The sequence below is a fragment of the Bombyx mori genome, chromosome 9 (assembly GCF_030269925.1).
Source record: "Bombyx mori chromosome 9, ASM3026992v2".
Taxonomy (NCBI): domain Eukaryota; kingdom Metazoa; phylum Arthropoda; class Insecta; order Lepidoptera; family Bombycidae; genus Bombyx; species Bombyx mori.
In genome coordinates this window covers 15,148,371-15,167,329 of record NC_085115.1, presented here as the reverse complement: position 1 = coordinate 15,167,329, position 18,959 = coordinate 15,148,371, and the positions used below count along the sequence as shown (strand labels likewise).

Below are 18,959 nucleotides of genomic sequence, written 5' to 3'. Positions count from 1 at the left end.
AATTGAGGCTTCGACCTCATGTGTCAAGATTTGACAGCATTTCATTTGTCTACAAACTCCGACAGATAATTCGTACCGAGTGGGCCGGGAGTTCGTCTTGCGATATGAATGACACTAAAATAAATTAAAACAACGCTACGCTACGGTGTAAATGGTGACGAAGCAGTCGGCAGATTTTCGTATGATTCAGGCCATTCATTGCTACGGTTATAAAAAAAGTAAATTATGGTAATAAATTAACGTATGTTTTATGTATTTATTTAAAGGATCTGGTTAAACAAAACGTGAAATTTAAATAGTATTTCTGAATTTGCATTCTTCATTATACTCGTAGTAATACATAATTATAAAAAGATTCATAATTGATATGTACATATTATAAACATATTTCTTTATTGCTTAGATGGGTGGACGAGGTCACAGCCCACCTGCTGTTAAGTGGTTACTGGAGCCCATAGACATCTACAACGCAAATGCACCACCCACCTCAAGATATAAGCTCTAAGGTCACAGTATTGTTACAATGGCTGCCCCGCCATTCAAGCCGAAACGCATTTCTGCTTCACGGCAGAAATAGGCAGCGTGGTGGTACCTACTCGTGCGGATTTAAAAGACGTCCTACCACCATTGGAAGACAATCGTGAACATTTGTTAAGTACATATTTTAGAAAATAGATAGATAGATAGATTTACATTAGAAAAATTGGTACCCGCCAGCGGGATTCGAACACCGGTGCATCGCTACATACGAATGCACTGGACGTCTTATCTTTTAGGCCACGACGACTACCTTCCAGTCAGACGGAGAAGAAAGCTAACAGATACCATCACCTCTCCCATAATTAGCAGCAACAGTTTTTTTTAGTTCAGTATTGGGGAACAAGAAAAAACATTTTGTCGTGTTTTTTCATTACTTGATATAAATAAAAATCTTCCTAACATTTAGCCTCATGAACATTCCATCTATATAAAGTATTTTTAGGGCTTGAATTTATCTAATTACGGCATTTTGTTTATTTATATTTCTATTGAATGTTCTGATATTACAAATTAGTATGTTAAGTGTGCGCAATGAACGCATTTATGGATTGACCCAATAAACCACCCACAAACTAAACGATCTGGGTGCTTTTCTTAGGTAATCCCATTAAATGAATGGAATCATATTAAAAACATTATGTCGAAATAAAGATTGTAACTGTACTTGCAATTTCTGGTGTTGTAATATGCAAACCACATGACCATGCTGAGGCTCAAATTCTAAGGGAGGGACCAATTATTCCTAGAAAATATAACAGATAGGAGGTAAAGGCTTGTGGAGAGTATTAAGCGGTAGGCAGCGGCTTGTCTCTGTCTCTGGCATTGCTGACGTCCATGAGCGACGATAACCACTTACCATCAGGTGGGCCGTATGCTTGTCTGCCTGATCGGGGGGGGAAAAAGGTAGGTACTTATAGGGCAGTGACGAACAAGAAGCGACGAACAACAAGAAACAATATATAGTGGGCAATAGCCACGTATTTGTTTTGGGTGATTATTATTGGAAAGTCCTCGAATGGAGGCCACGGATGGGCACAAGGAGCGTGGGGCGTCCTCCAACCAGGTGGACTAACGACTTAGTGCGCACGGCGGGAAGTCGTTGGATGCGGAAGGCGGAGGACCGCATTATGTGGAAGGCATTGGGGAAGGCCTATGTCCAGCAGTGGGCAGATAAAGGCTGATGATGATGATGATGATGATAATGATGATTATTGGCATCTACCGTCTCACCTATTTCTAGCGCAAAGCAATAGTGCGTTATGGTTTGAAGGCTGATACTGCCTCTGTACACCACGATACAGACTTCCTCATCGTGTCTCAAGGTGGTTACTTACGGCAACAACCACTTAACACCGTGTATCTCATAAGCTCGTACATTAATCTGGTGAAAAGAACGTGGAAACATGCCAGTCCTATAGATCCTACGGTCTTAGCTGGGTACATGTATAAAATGGCATATGGTAGGGTTGAATAAACAGCAGGAAGAGCAGCTTTTTCTTTATCCTCCACAGGGCTCGCCACAAAATCATCTAAACTTAAGTTCTTAGTGTCAGTTTTGGCGTACTCCATCAAACTATGATATAAACGAATCCCTGATATGTTGTTTTAAGCGTCATTTCTGTCAAATGAGTATCCAAAATAGATTCTAACAGTAAGCAGTTACGTGACAGCAGTTTCGTAAATAAGAACTAGATAGAGGCAACAATATCTTCCGATCCGATTCCGATACTGGTGGTATGACCTCTTGTCACTGGTGGTAGGACCTCTTGTGAGTCCGCACGGGTAGGTACCACCGCCCTGCCTATTTCTGCCGTGAAACAGTAATGCGTTTCGGTTTGAAGGGTGGGGCAGTCGTTGTAACTATACTGAGACCTTAGAACTCATATCTCAAGTTGGGTGGCGGCATTTACGTTGTAGATTTCTATGGGCTCCAGTAACCACTTAATACCAGGTGGGCTGTGAGCTCGTCCACCCAACTAAACAATAAAAAAAAAATCATATCTCAAGTTGGGTGGCGGCATTTACGTTGTAGATTTCTATGGGCAACAGTAACCACTTAGCACCAGGCTGTGAGCTCGTCCAACCAAAGATCCCTAGCCCCCTTAAGGCCCCCTTCTAGGTCATGACTCCCCTGTCTAATCTGTTTCCACCGCAAATTAATTGTATTTTTTTATTTAACCACTATTCTAATACTATTCGACATTTCTCTATCATTTTCGTTATATCGATCAACCGATTCCCACACGCCTCGGTAATCGATCCCAGTTTGACAGCCGGTTACATTGGTGCGTTACAGCTATTCATGATTCAACTCGGCTGTTAAAAGATGCAATGAACCATCAATACGTGTTGTAACCTAATGGCTCCTAATAAAACGTGTAACATGAGTTATGGGACTTATATTTTTTTAATTGAAGTTTTATAATATAGGGTTTAAACAGTGGCGTAGCTAGGTAACCAAAGGCCTTGGGGCAAATTAAAAAATTGGGGCCCCACAGCTATGTAAGCTGATTAGGTTTTATCAAATAAAAATATGAAATATACAAATACTTTAAAAATGCTACTAAGATTTTTTTGTGCACTGCAGGGCAGGTAATAAAAATATTAAACAGTAACAACATAATAGGTTGGGGATAAAGTCTTTTCGCATTATAGTATGTATGTCGATGTCGAGTCGATGAATAATAAAACGCACATGTTATCACTATCCGTCAAATTGAGAACACTGCCAGCCTACAGAAAGAATTTAGGGGAATTCCTTAGGAATAACTTTTGAATTTCTCTCAACTGAGTTGTCATGATTAAAGTGGGTTTGCAACTTGTCATCTTTATTTTGAAAATGGGAGAAATCTCCAAAAGTTCATTTCGATCGAGATTTCTGGTAAATATTCGAGGGCCCCCTGAGCTTGAGGGCCCCGGGGCACTGCCCACCTAGCCCCTAGGTAGCTACGCCACTGGGTTTAAAATAGCTTTGTATAGGCCAAGCAATACCGGTTAACTAGAACTAACATTAACTCATTTTCCAATGTGACTCTACGGAATTTGCTAGATCCTTTCATAAAATTACTTTGGATTTACCAGCGCAAATTTCACCTTTACTAAGATAAGTTTTGTCAACCCTATCTAGGATAACAACGAAAGTAGATTTATGTATATAAATAGTAATCATGTTATAATAGCTTGTTCCCACTTTATATTGTGTAGTCTCACAATGCTTCAAAGTTTATAGTTTTTTATTGCCCTCGTAGGAAATCGAGTTTGAGGGAAGATATGTGCGCTCCAGAACTACCGTAGGGATAGATTTGATGACTCTAGAATTTCAAAAAGAGAAGAAGGGTCGCCGAAAACGCCCTAGAACGAAACCCACTTACCACCACTTTTTTACTGGTGGTAGGACCTCTTGTGAGTCCGCACGGGTAGGTACCACCGCCCCGCCTATTTCTGCCGTGAAGCAGTAATGCGTTTTGGTTTGAAGAGTGGGGCAGCCGTTGTGACTATACTAGACCTTAGAACTATATCTCAAGGTGTGTGGCGCATTTACGTTGTAGATGTCTATGGGCTCCAGTAACCACTTAACATCAGGTGGGCTGTGAGCTCGTCCAAACACCTAAGCAATAAAAAATAAAAAAATTAAAAAAAAACCCAGAAGATTCCAGAAACTGCTGAACTCTGCCAAGATTCTGATAAAGAAATTCGTTCATTAAAAAAAGAAGTGGAGCATTATCCCTTTGTCGTTATTTCCGAAAAAATTACAGGCTGCAACGAATCACGTAATATAATTCACGTTCATAAATCTAATATAACGTAATCTGCGCTGTCGGTTTGAGATTTAAACCGATCTGTGTGAAAATAGAGGCATTGTAATAAGGTTTAACTGTTTCCTTACCACATTACGTTACGTATGTAATAATAACATTCTAGTAGTCCATTCCACAGCAATTCTTTAATACAAATTATTATACTTAGGTATTCTGTATTCTGTAACGATTAATTATTATTCGTTCATTCTATTTTTTTTTACAGACAATACATTGAATCATGTCATTCCAACGACTAAGACGAATCAAATGACACCTCATCGTTGAAATTCGTATACAATTTTAGGCTCCTTCTCGAGTTTGTCAAAGATTTAGAAAAACATATAATTCATTAAAGGATAGCGTAATCGTTCATATTATTATTAATACGTGAAGCAAAAACTTTGTATCCCTTTTTACAAAAATTGCGCGGACGGAGGAGTATGAAATTTTCCACACTTATAGAGAATATAGAGAAGAAGTGCACAATGCTAATATTTATTTAAAATAATGCATAAAAATACATTAAATCAATAAAGAAAACATTACACACCCTACATACCATGTATTTAACGCACACACGCATGCATACTATTTATTGTCAAACTTTTGTTCTTGACGTCTGTTGTCAAATTGAGATTAAATATTGTTTGTCTTTGTTAATATTTTTTATAGTGTAGTCTTGGCGAAATTTGTGATTATGGAAGTATAAATACAATCATCATAGTATACAAACTTACAATTCCAATTAATTATAGTCGAATTTCGACTACTGCGGGACCTCTAGTTCATATAATAGTACGCTGGACGTTCATAACAATTACATTCTAATTTAGCATAATTTCATTAATTTTAGCTTCTCCGACGTCAACAGCTAAACATACGACTCCATACAAATTTAAGTTGACTTCGACGCGATCGAAAAGTTAAAAAACTCGCACTAAGCACATTGTTCTCTGGTATGGAACTCAAAGCTTCCCTGATGAATCTCTTGCTCACCCTGTTACAACACTTACAGAAAGAACCAAGTCAGTTTTATAGCAAATTATATGCCGTTTATAGCAATTGTCAAAAAGCTTAAAAAGTACCCGAAATGTTCATCGATAAGACAACAATGAGCATGATCATTTTGACATAATTTATGCTCTTCGCTCTTACTATAAAAACAATGAAAATTTAGAACCATTAACATGTATACGTTACAATTAACATAGATAAATAACTGACAGTGAAAATGTGCCTACGCCCAACAGGGTATAATTAAAGGCAATAAACCATATTCGGTATTTGCAAGAATACAACAATTACAAAATACAGTGCAATCGTATGAAGAAAAAATCTTTAATATACTTGTTAGAAGAAAGATGAATACCTCTCTTATTTCTTCTTTCAATGTCCTCATATGCGAAGCTATATTTAGGGTATCTGACTTGTATAGTAGTTATAAAATTCCACCCCAACAGAAAATTATGGCTTACATGGGTCTATTATGGCTACTTCAAAATAAGCGTATTTATTCGGACCCCAAACCTAGGACTATTTTGATATATTAATATATAATCTATGTCGACTGGTTTCAATAGACAAAGTTTCTCAACGAAATATCTCGAAAATTGACATAGCGTAGACAGTATTTTTCTAGTACCACCCTTCTGCCGGGGTAGTTTTGTCCGAGGCCTGCATCACACCCCGGTAAGGGCGCACGACCGTATCAACTGGTGAACTAGTTGATAAAGTCACATCCCGATATGGAATCCCATCGATTGATGAGAAAATAATAATAGTTTAAAACGCACACGCGCCGGCAATGAGACAGCGAAAGCGTTTGCATCACACGCATATAAAACTTAGTATAAAACAAGTGGAACACACATACGGCAACTCACTCCGGCTTAACATTCGCTAAACGACGAAAGCAAGGCGAACATGAGATTAATGGTAAATAAATAAAAAATACGACCCAGTGACGCGGTCCTGTGAAATAATTCTATCTCTTTCTATTTTGTGTTTTTTTTTCTTTTTCGAAAAAGTTACGTAATTTCCCGATTTGCATAACCGTCCAGCTGGTGGTAACATACGGACCAGAATACTGTCGCGGAAGCGTTAATGTTTCGAAGTAATTTGTGTTAGAGTGCGCCACGAGCTGTGTAATACTTCCGCGATTGAGCTCTCTTACATATTTGTAATATTTAATCAATAAATCTTTATATATTACCGCTTTTGATTGTTTTTTTTATTACAATCAAGAAATAGTTTTAATTCGATGTCATTCTGATTAAAATTTTATAATTCGTTAACAGAGATCGTCCTTACTCCTGGCTGTGGTTATAGGCCTGGCTGCAGCAGAGGAAAAGGCAGCGAAGGCTGAAGAACAACTAGAACCTAAGAAACAAGACAAGCGAGGACTGTCCGAGTACTATGGAAGCTACGACGAGCACGGAGGAGGCCACGAAGAACACGTGAAAACCATCACTGTTGTCAAAAAGGTTCCTGTGCCGTACCCCGTAGAAAAACACATACCAGTACCGGTGGAGAAAAACGTGCCCTACCCCGTTAAAGTACCGGTTCCACACCCGTACCCGGTGATAAAAACTGTTCACTTCCCGGTCAAAGAATACATCAAAGTGCCAGAGTACATTCCCAAGCCGTACCCGGTCACGAAACACGTACCCGTACCGGTCAAAGTGCACGTCGACAATCCGGTGCCTGTTAGAGTATACGAACACGTGCCAGTTCCAGTTGAAAAGGCCGTGCCGGTACCCGTCAAAGTTCCTGTACCGCACCCGTACCCAGTAGAAAAAAAAGTACCCTTCCCAGTTAAGGTTCCAGTGAAGGTTCACGTGCCGTACCCGGTAGAGAAGATCATCCACTACCCTGTGAAGGTACCAGTCGACAACCCCATCCCAGTTCATGTTGATAAACCAGTGCCGGTGCATATAGAGAAACCTGTACCCTATCCCGTAGAGAAGCCCGTCCCGTACCCAGTTAAAGTGCCCGTCGACCGCCCAGTGCCCGTACACGTGGAAAAGCCCGTACCGTACCCCGTGAAAGTACCGGTACCCGCACCATACCCTGTAGAAAAAGTAATACCGTATCCCGTTGAAAGGAAAGTGCCCATCCCCGTCAAAATTCCAGTCGACCGTCCCGTTCCTGTGCACATTGAAAAGCACGTGGCAGTCCATGTTGAGAAGCACGTGCCATATCCCGTGAAGATCGGAGTGCCGGTTTTCCACCACGAGGAGGAGCACCAGCACATCGGAAGCCATGACGACCATCACGGCTTCAAACAACACAACGACGACCATCACGGCTTCGAACAACACAACGACGACCATCATCATCACATTGAAGACCACCATCATCATTAAAGAACTGATCTCTTTATTAATCTCTAGTTTTAATGTGTTATCTTGTGTTTAGATTTGTTTTTATGTCTGCAAACGTGTGCGGTGATGTGATTAGTTGAAAAACGAAAGTATTAAATATTGTGGTTTTTTTTTAATTAATTTTTATTTAATTCACTAAACAATTCCATTAAGAACGCTTTTAGTTGTAATACGACGTAGTAAAAGTTGTAGTGAAATACTTTATTGGAGTAATTAATTATCAATGTCATTTGTATGTTCTAAGCGTAGAAATAAGTTTATTTTTAGATAGTTTTTTCAGATAAGTGGTGACTGAGGCTCTAAGGCAATGTCCTGAGATATGAGGTCGAAATTTCAATGAATAACAAAAACCTGCTCCGGACAAACCTATCCAATTCAAAGGCAGTGGTAGGGTCTTCATAAGTAAATATCTAATAGACATCTTACAGTTCGATGTATTTTACAATTCTTGGCTGATTGGAAAACATTTGTAAAGAATATATTATAAAATATTTTTATACTGAAAAAAAAGAAGAAAAAAAACATTATTCTAGTCCTCCTACCTTTTTTGGAATTAGTAAAGATATTCTTATTAGTCGAACTTTTACGTAATATCAATATTTTTGTTGTCCGCTTTTGATTTCTTCTAAAACGTATGATTAAATTTCCATTTTTAAATTTCGTTCGCGTTTGAAGAAAAAGAGAAAGTTTGATTCTAGTGTCGACATTGAATAGTTTATTTCCGTATAAAGTTTACGGGAACAGACACGCTAAGTGATAAGGACGTCCATTGTTACATTCGCTCATTGTTATTTTGACTTTATACAAATTGTAATGCGTGAGCCAAAAACTGTGTTCCCGTGTCACAGTTTAAAACTGTTTTGAGCCAGAACAGTGCGCTTAGTGCGAGTTTTTTAACTCTATACAAATTTGAGTTAACTTTTACGCTATCGAGAACGTTAAAAAACTCGCACTAAGCACACAGGTGACTTAGTAGTGCAACATATACTTACGTTATGAATATTGACCTTGACGCATTCATTCACCCAAATATACCAGTGTCAATTTTCATTTTGATTTAGTTGGGTGAGGAACTATCGCTTGGTAATAAAAATATTCCAATCCGTTCAAATAATACAATACTCTAACTAAAGTTGACAACACGAAGCATTGATTTAGAAAAAAGAAATAAAATATAGAGATATTACTTCACCAATGTATCCTGCTATGAAACTTTCTTAATAATAATACGATTTATACATTCAAACATTCAGTGAACAAATTTATTAATTAATGTGGCACGAATTATTTTCATATAAATTATAAATAATGCTCTCGCCCCAAAAGTGATGAATTTCGTCACTAGTCACATGATTTTTGGCTTCACTTTATATCGACGATGTGCGTATAAAATAGATGATGTTTAGAATAAAGTGCCGAAAAATAAGCTCAGTAAAATTAAAGATCATATCCGATCCTACAATCCGGAATTAAACTTTTTTATTTATTTACGAAAGGATTAAAAATTCCTAATCTAAAATGTCCGCCCGATGTTTACAAACTATGTTAACAACGGCATTTGGTCCCACAATCCGGAATTAAACTTTTTTATTTATTTATGAAGGGTTAAAAATGCCTAATCTACAATGTCCGCCCGATGTTTCCAAATTATATTTAACAACGGCATTTGGTCCTACAATCCGGAATTAAACTTCTTTATTTATTTATGAAGGGATTAAAGATTCCTAATCTAAAATGTCCGCCCGATGTTTCCAAACTATGTTTAACAACGGCACTTAAACTTGGGTGTCCCCCCACAGGGCACGTTTCAGCGGAGACAGTCGCTTGCATTCAAGAGCGCCTACAACCGACTACATAAGCACATGTGAAATGGAGCCAGTATTGCTTGTTTTCGAAGCATGTTTTTGGGGCTATGATTACGTTATACAAAACTAATCGTTTATCGTGCCCATTTACGACTTGCATTTGTAATTTCTCTGCAATTTTCGTTGCAAAACGAACATGTTTTAAACATCAGATTTCTAACATAGAATATATTCTGATTAGATATCGATTTACGCAATCACCAGATTAGTGTGGCATGAATCATTTGAGCACGCCGAATTCATGCAATCTGCCCATTTTTACCGCAAATGGGCTTAAAAAATAAACATCATTGAAAAATTTGTGGGACTTTGCATCTAATTTTACGATGGCTGTAGTATTAGCCCCTTTCGACTCGGGTCACCATTTAACGTTAGCTGTGTCATGAGCTTATCTATCGATGCTCAGAAAACATAAAATATTAATTGATTTTGGATGAAGGACAAAAGAGAAAAAAAATTGAGCAATGCATCAATAGCAATAGTAGAAGAAACGACAGTAAATTTAGCGCAGCACTTGCGCATTACACAATTATTACGCAAAACGGTAATGCGTTCATTTGTAACGACTCGAAGTTAAACTAATTGCGGTATATACTAGTTTCATTATATTCATACAATGTATCTTTTATTATTTAGGCCTATTTTCTAAGATCTCTCGCTGGCGCTGAGTTAATTAGTTATGTCAGAGTTATTTTACACGCTTCATATTATGTATTACGAGAGTATGGATCGGATGACAAGACTATGGCAATTCGTCCTCGGAATTACGCTAACAGAGGTAAATAAAGTATTTAATAATAAAGTATACGACATGCAGATTACGTAAATGCATGTTTTTGGAGTTTACTCCTTTAGAATCGATTTACATATATAGGCCCGGGGTATGAAAATTATGGGGACCAAAATCGTACTAGCATGTCACACGAAATGCGTTATGCGCCTGATTGGCTCCTGATTGCGTGATGCGTGCGCGCGCCAATCAAAATCGTACTAGCATGTCACACGAAATGCGTTATGCGCCTGATTGGCTCCTGATTGCGTGATGCGTGCGCGCGCCAATCAGGAGCCAACGCGCGGCCGCGTTATTGCAGGTGACGCCGGGCTGCTGCGCCGGCAGTCCGCCACAAAGCCTCGTACTGATCGCGCGTTTCTCTCATTATTGTATTTTCATATATTTGTTAGTCGTTTGTTTTGTGTCTCGTTAATTTGTTAATAATCTGTAGTGTATCGTGTTGTCGTAATATAGAACTATTTCTCGTATTGTTTCGTTTAATTTTTTATATCCAGTAAACTCCAGTCGTGCGTCGGAGCGGACACACACACTTTTTTTTTTTAGGTTATTGTAGAAAGGTGAAATTAAAATTATAATTTAAGTATACATTACGACATTCATTTTAAATATTTTCTTAGATTATCAATCAGTGATCAATGAATATTATTTACGCGGATTGATTTTTATTCTTAGATAAAGAAACCTTTATTAACAACATAAATTATTATTTAGGTACATACTACTAATGCTGTTTTTTTACTGGTGATAGGACCTCTTGTGAGTCCGCACGGGTAGGTACCACTACCCCGCTTATTTCTGCCGTGAAGCAATAATGCGTTTCGATTTGAAGGGTGAGGCAGCCCTTGTAACTATACTGAGACCTTAGAACTCGTATCTCAAGGTGGGTGGTGGTATTTACGTTGTAGCTGTCTATGGGCTCCAATAACCACTGAACACCAGGTAGGCTGCGAGCTCGTCCACGTATCTATGCATAATTTTGTTAATGTAATTTTTCTAAGCATTTGACATCGGCAAAGATTGTTTGGCTTTCGCATAGACCTCCCCCAAATCCTGCCATAAGTCCCGGTCGTGGCAGCTTCACTTCCCATTCACTTCCGTTTCACTTCCCAGCTGTTCGTTCTTACATTTAATTAAATAAAGCAACACTTAACCGCAGTTCTTCCGTAATTTCTGTAAAAAAATTCATCTACTCGCTAATGAAATAAAAACATACACGTAACTAGAAGAGTGTTCTAATAGTTGACAGTTTTTTTACTATTTTCTTTTCTGTATAGACATCATTATGTAAATATCAAGGCTTCGTTTTAATCTGAAGCTCGACAACTAATTCAACGGCCGTCTGGTGTAGTGGTAAGTGACACGGTCACTACACAAGAGGATCGCGGGTTCGAATCCCGCCAAGGGAAGATATTTGTATGATAAATATAAATGTCTTTTCCATTGTTATGGATGTATATTAAATATTAAATATATGTACGTGTATAATAAAAATCTTACATTTATTTCCGTTATCTGGTACCTGTAACACAAGTTCTTTACGAACTTAGCACGGGACCAGTTAACGTGGCGTGATTGTTATTAAAAATTTATTTATTAAAAAAAAAATATAACTAATTCGCACCGAAATTAAGAAAATGAGTCGTACTATTTATAGAATTTCTATTTAATAATTATAACTTCTAATTAATTTCGAATGGATTTATAAAACTAGTGAAATTAGAACAGCACAACCCAATCTTTTCCCGTTTATGTCGTAGAAGTCACGTAAAAGACACGACTGCATATACAACTGAGAAGTTCGTCGCTTTTTTAACATGGAATTCAATGGCATAAAATTTGCTAGGCGTTACTCATAATACAAATTCAATTATTTATTGTAATGCACACAGTAACTGCTATGTTCAGTACAATGTCCTGATTGAGTCTTGCGAAGTCGGAGCTGGTCTTTATACTCTATTCCAGGCCTGGGTAAATGGCGGTAGAATTTTGTCTGGCCCGTGAAGCATTGTATATATTATTAGTTTTTGTCTAACATAAATTGGTGCATATTTTTTTTTAGATAAAACATTAAGCAATACTGATACATATTATCAAGACCCTTGACCCTTGGGAGCCAAAATTTTCTCCCGGACAATCGCTATTTTCAGCGCATCCTATTCGAAAATACAATAATGATAATTGAACAATTACAGTGTGTATAATAGTCGCACAATATAAAATTAGAAAAAAAACTGTTTGGCCCGAGGTCAAATTTTCATCTGCAATGTGGCCCGACTATCAAAATATTTGCCCACCCCTGCTCTGTTCCAATTACGTAGTCCCCATTTGACAGATGCTATTATTATGTTATTGTGTGTGTGTGTGAATTAATTTTATAATGATTTAGATTGATTGTGTATTTTTTTAATGATGATTTACAACCATGAACAATAATGATTATTATTTCAAACTAGCGACCCGCCCTCGCTTCGCTTCGGAAACATTAAATTTTATTATTGATAGCTGAGTACGACAATAACCGCGGGTGACGCCGCGGGGCGAAGCTAGTCTAAAAAAGTAGCCTAAGTTACTCCTTATATCATCAGCTACCTATCAGTGAAAGTCTGGTCAAAATCGGTCCAGCCGTTCCAGAGATTAGCCAGAACAAACAGAGAGACAGACAGACAAAGATTGTAAAAAAAATATTTTGGTATATGTACCATATATAATATATTCCAATGCATGTAGTACAAAGCAGTTATTTCAATATTACAAACAGACACTCCAATTTTATTTATATGTATAGATTATTCGTAATTGGAATCGAGTATAGTTAGTGGGTTACTTATAATCTACAATCTAAACTGACCTTATGTAGGGTATGTTGGCCGGTATGTGGTACTTGGATCCAGGGTCGAAGTCCAGCTCGGAACGCAGCACGGGAGGCTTCACACCTTGGTACTGCTCCCTGTGGAAACGAATATCATAACTAACAGGTTTTTTTTTATATTACTTTGGTTAATGAGCTCACTGTCTACCTCGTCTTAAGTGGTTAATGGAGCTTATAAAAAACACAACGGTAACGCCGCTTTTTTTTTCCTACCTAAGCTGATGGTCTAGAGAGACCATATCAGCGTAATCTTAATTAGTAGGTGAGCTCACGGGGCTCAAACCTGACGATTTTGCTAACACGAACCCTAGAAAGTGCCGTGTTTCGCAGAATCTACCACCGGATCAGTGCCGCAACGACACATAGTTTTATATAAAGTTTTTTATTAATACTCATTGAATAATTTTAAGATTGGGTTAAAAAAAATATCGGTCCCATAATCAAGTTAGGTGAATTTGCTAACAGCATTATATATTAATACGTGAAGCAAAAACTTTGTAGGTACCCCTTGTTAGGACAATTGCGCGGATGGAGGAGTATGAAATTTCCTACACTTATAGAGAATATAGCGAAGGAGTGCAGAATGTTAATATTGTATTTATATGCATAATAAATACATTAAATCAATGAGAAAACACTACACACACTACCATGTATTTGACTCGCACATGCATATTCTTTTGTTTATTGTCAAAATTTTATTATTGTATAAATTTTGTGGTCAAATTGAGAATAAATTAATATTACTTGTATATAGTGTAGCCTTGGCGACTTTTGTGATTAGAAGTATTTGACAATAGAACCTTAATAATGTTCAAACTTATAATTTCAATTAATTAAAGTCGAATTTCGACTACTGGGGGACCTCTAGTTGTATATAAACACGCTCATATGCATACGACTTACATAACATCGCATTCTCGGTGTATCTCGTTTAAACAGGCCTTTAGAGTCAAAGTGCATGTAATGTAGCGATTTGTCAATGAAACCGAATTATTCGCATTCGCCATAATCGTATTTTTGATGTGTAATCAAGTCGAGTGATACAGAATAAACAGATTGGGCTTAGATGTAAACTAATATGGTTTTCTTGATACGTATTTTCTTATTGTTTTTCGAACAATAAAATTCGAAACAATAACTTAAAGGCTCTCAAACTTTGTTTGTCCCCCAGTTATCGTTGTCCAGTGAATATCATATTGTAGACTGTCTCTATACTCGCCTATTCGCATTAAGCAGCTCATGATAATCTTTTTTTTTTTTCTGGAACAAAGTTCCTTATGAGACGATGCGGAGGGGTACCCTAACCGGGAAAAAACGTCCGTAACGTAAGATTTTTATTAGTAATGCACACAGTGTACGACTTAACTTTGTAATAACGTACAAAAAACAACATATTTTTTTTATCATTCATTGACCACGATCTCAGAGCGTTCGTTTGCGCAATACATTAACTCTTATGCAAACAACCGTGAATGAAGTGTACCACAATAAGTTCGCACGTTACCGAATGACCGTGGGTTGTTGCGAAACCTACAGTTTTATTTTCTTTATACCTCGAATAGAACTTAAAATTAATATTTTTATAATAAGGAACTTCGTTCCTATCCGGTGTCCCACGACACCACACATCTTTTTTTAAAGTGATTCTTTTGATATTCTTAGTTTCTGTCTTCATTAATCGACATTATCCACCTTGGGAACTGCTAGGATAGCATAGCACTCACTTATAACCAACAGTCAAAAATGCGTCAACAGCTTTCATTGACTGTTATCAACAAAGGAAAAATATAAATAAATGTAAACTCGCTACCGCTTGTAAATTGCAACCACTGTCCCTTTCATTCGAGATTCGAACCCGTTACTCGCGAGTCAAGGCCGTGTAATGACCGCAAAGCCATCACTATCTAAACACAAATGTTGCGCGCCGTGTATTTTTTTTATCTAAAATTAAATTGTGGCTTACTAATAGGACAATGTACTTTTAGTTCATTGACTCTAATGAACTATATAGGGCATTTTTTCAAAGTGATAAGATTTGTAACTAAATATGTAGGTACCTTTATTCAGGAAACTACTTAAATGTAACGGTAAACTATATGATTGAAATATGTATATAATATGTATTTAATGATATGGAATATTCTAAAAGTGGTTACATAAAAGACTTAACGTTAAATAAAAGACGTTTTCTGTACAATATTAAGGAGACAACATTTAAAACCTTTATTTTTTCACAAATTATGTTATTACACAGTATTCTTGAATTAAATAAAACTGAAGTCATCTTTTTTCTCAACGACAGAGAGTTCAGTCAATCTATAAAGTTGATAAAACAGTTTTTCCTCCAAAAAAAACTTATATAACCTACATTACCTACCTACCAACCAATATTGGCAAACCTAAAAAACATGGCGGCGAACATAAAAAATGTATAATTGGTAATAAATGACATAATAAGACGCTTCAGTGAATAGTTACATACGAATACCTTTTCGTCTGTCAATAGATTACGTGTTCGGTGAATATGTTCATTAAGTCAGTTCCACTGTAATTATATGAATTTAGGTTGGTCGTAATGTGATAGTTGTAAAATGGAAGAGCCACCGCATAGATCGTGCAACCTCAATCCGGGAAATACCAATTTTTTTCAATTTTTTTTTTGTGGGTGTCATACGAATGTATTAAGTACGTGGATAACTCTTTGTTAACGAGAAGCGCGATTAGCAGCCTAGCTACCTACGAAAAGTAGTAAAATAATCCAAATTAAGTAATTTATACACTAGAACTTCGAGGTCAATTGTCAAATTATCTTTCAATAGCAACAAAAGATACAGATAAAACAAAAAATCCTTAATAAAGTAGATCGGATAGTGATACATATCCGTGTCTATTAAAACACATTCTACCACTAGTAAAATGGCACATGATTTTATTCTACAAATTTAATAATTTGTGGAATAAAATCAGCTTTCTGATAAAGTCCCTCTAATCACTTAACACCGGATTCACGAAAACTCTTTTATCGATCTACAGTTTTTTTTCCTACCTGAGCTGATAGCTTTAGAGGGCTATGCCAGCGTCACCGAGCATGTAGGTGAGCTCACGGGTCTCTAACCTGAGGACGTTGCTAACACTAGCCGTAGCAAGAGCAGTGCTTCGCAGAATCTACCACCGGATCGGAAACGCGACCCACTGAGAAGATCCGGCGAGAAACTCAGTGGGCTGCTTCGATCTACAGCAGTAAAAAGCTCAAGCAAGCGGTAGGCAGCGGCTTGGCTCTGCCCCTGGCATTGCTGAAGTCCATGGGCGACGGTAACCACTCACCATCAGGTGAGCCGTGTGCTGGTCTGCCTACAAGGGCAATAAAAAAAGAAGGACATAGAAGGCCACAAACCTTAATCTCCACCAATGGCAATTGTACTGCTCCTTGCGGACGTCTCCTGTGAACACGTCCCAACGCCACCTGTCCATCACCAGCGCGAACGGAAGAAACGCTAACTTGTCCATAGCTTGGGTGAACAGGAAGTTCGTGTTGTGGGCTGTGTCGTCTACCGAACGTTGAACCAGGCCTAGGGTTTGCAGGTGACGAGGGGATCCAACTGACAGTGCTATTGTCTCACCAATAGCTTCGTGGAAACCTTTTGACAAATTAAAATATGGTTATTTATAGCAACAATATTAGTGGAGTATTTGTACCAGCATTATGATTCGTCCATCTACAAAGAAGATTAAAAAAAAGCAGAAGATTTGGTTGTTCCTCTTGAATTAATGATTTTACACGGGAGAACGACAACTTACACAGAAGAACTCGATATTTAAGGGTTACTAAGGTTCATAGATATAGTAAATGCCCTCATATTCTTTAAGACATGAGATCGAAGGTTCTATATTGTGTAATGGTTATCTCAAACATCAAACACATGAACTGGTGGTAGGACCTCTTGTGAGTCCCCGCAGGCCACCACCCTGCCTATTTCTGCCGTAAAGCAGTAATGCGTTTCGTTTTGAAGGGTGGGGCAGCCGTTGTCACTAACTATACTGAGACCTTAGAACTTATATCTCAAGGTGGGTGACGCATTTACGTTGTAGATGTCTATGGGCTCCAGTAACCACCTAACACCAGGTTGTGAGATCGTCCACGCAACTAAGGTACAAAAAAAATTTGCAGAAATAGATTGGACAGTGATAGCTTCTAAATTCTTCTAAAGGAACAAGTAAAGTCATTGAGTACCAGACGCACAAACGCGTCAATTATTATGCCCTAATTCCTCAAACAAACAACATTAATAGTACACTCACGAATGAAAACACTACAGTTGCAATTCTTTTGTCGTCACCAACTTTAGTATTAGTTTAGTGAGGCGCCCGTAGTGTAATCAAGAGAGCTATGAGTTGTACGTGCTTTGAATGAAAATGAGCGCTGACTTTTTTAGTCCCGTAAATACTAGCTTCGACAGAACTGGAGTTCATTGACATTCTGGCCGATGAGGTAACCATGTGTTTTGGATCGAGTGGTATATAGCCATTATATCTTTTGAGCCAATTATGATCTCAACTTTACATTAGAAGCGTGGAACGGCTGTTAGTTAATTAGAAGTCATCGTGGCCTAAAGAATAAGACGTCCGGTGCATTCGTATCTAGCGATGCACCGGTGTTTGAATCCCGCTGGCGGATATCATTTTTTCTGATGAAATACGTACTTAACAAATGTTCACGATTGACTTTCACTGTGAATCAATAACATCGTGTAATAAAAATCAAAGCCGCAAAATTGTAATTTGCGTAATTACTGGTGGTAGGACTTCTTGTGAGTCCGCACGGATAGGTACCACCACCCCGCCTATTTCTGCCGTGGAGCAGTAATGCGTTTCGGTTTGAAGGGTTGGGTGGCCGTTGTAACTATACTGAGACCTTAGAACTTATATCTCAAGGTTTGTGGCGCGTTTACGTTGTAGATGTCTATGGGCTCCAGTAACCACTTAATACCAGGTGGACTGTGAGCTCGTCCACCCATGTAAGCAATAACAAAAAAAAGTTATTTCGTTAAATCTTAAAGTTCACTGTCTGAAATCAAGTGTAATGATGCCAAATATACCTAATCTGTTTCATTAACAAAAAAAACAATTGTAGAAGTTACATATTCGTTTGACACTTGAATCTTATCTAATTATAATGTGCTCAAATTATAAACAGCTAACGCGATAGCAAGCGACTGCGTATGTAAATTAATGCAAGAAAAAAAGGATATTTTTAAGTCTAAAAATATTAAAAACTTTCTAAACTATAAAAAGCACAGCGTAGGCTTTGGACTTGACCTCGTTACGTGTGTGTATCAATCGCTTCTAACAAAAAAATACAACCTAAACGAATCCAGCCGAATTAAATATGTACTAGAAGTGACAAACAAGTTTGCATATCCCAGTAACAGCCAAATTATAAAGACGGCGTGCGTGCAACTTGGTGCACGTGAATGAAGTGAAACTTCTTTTTCGATGTGTAGTATTGTGGTTTTTTTCATTTTTCATCCATAAAGAGACAGAGCGAGAGTGAGTGCGTGGCACTCGAGTGCATGCGTGTAGTATACTGTTACAGGCCAGCACGAGCGTTAGCATCGAGTAGCGTCCAATATTTTAATGAAGTATTTAACAAATAAATATATTTATTTTTCTATCTATAATTTAAAATATATATATAACATAAATGTT

At 37.7% G+C, this 18,959-nt stretch overlaps 3 protein-coding genes across 4 annotated transcripts in view; 1 reads left to right on the top strand and 2 right to left on the bottom strand.

Annotated features, from left to right (window-relative positions):
- Positions 1-18,959, bottom strand: part of NimB (nimrod B) — a 660,573-nt gene that overhangs the window by 208,188 nt on the left and 433,426 nt on the right. The gene's annotated exons all lie outside the window — the stretch shown is intronic.
- LOC134199405 (angiotensin-converting enzyme) overlaps positions 1-18,959 on the bottom strand; it is a 189,938-nt gene that overhangs the window by 137,435 nt on the left and 33,544 nt on the right. Inside the window, exons 8-9 of the mRNA XM_062670238.1 lie at positions 16,648-16,891; positions 13,230-13,328 (exon numbers count right to left, since the gene is read on the bottom strand). Coding sequence (XP_062526222.1) covers positions 13,230-13,328; positions 16,648-16,891 — 343 coding nt within the window. The remainder of the gene's footprint in view (positions 1-13,229; positions 13,329-16,647; positions 16,892-18,959) is intronic.
- CPG11 (cuticular protein glycine-rich 11) lies at positions 6,209-7,839 on the top strand. 2 transcript variants are annotated; one of them, NM_001173320.1, is given in 3 exon segments: positions 6,228-6,275; positions 6,638-7,390; positions 7,393-7,798. In NM_001173320.1, coding segments are annotated over 3 exon segments (813 nt in total). In that variant the 5' UTR covers positions 6,228-6,263; the 3' UTR covers positions 7,441-7,798.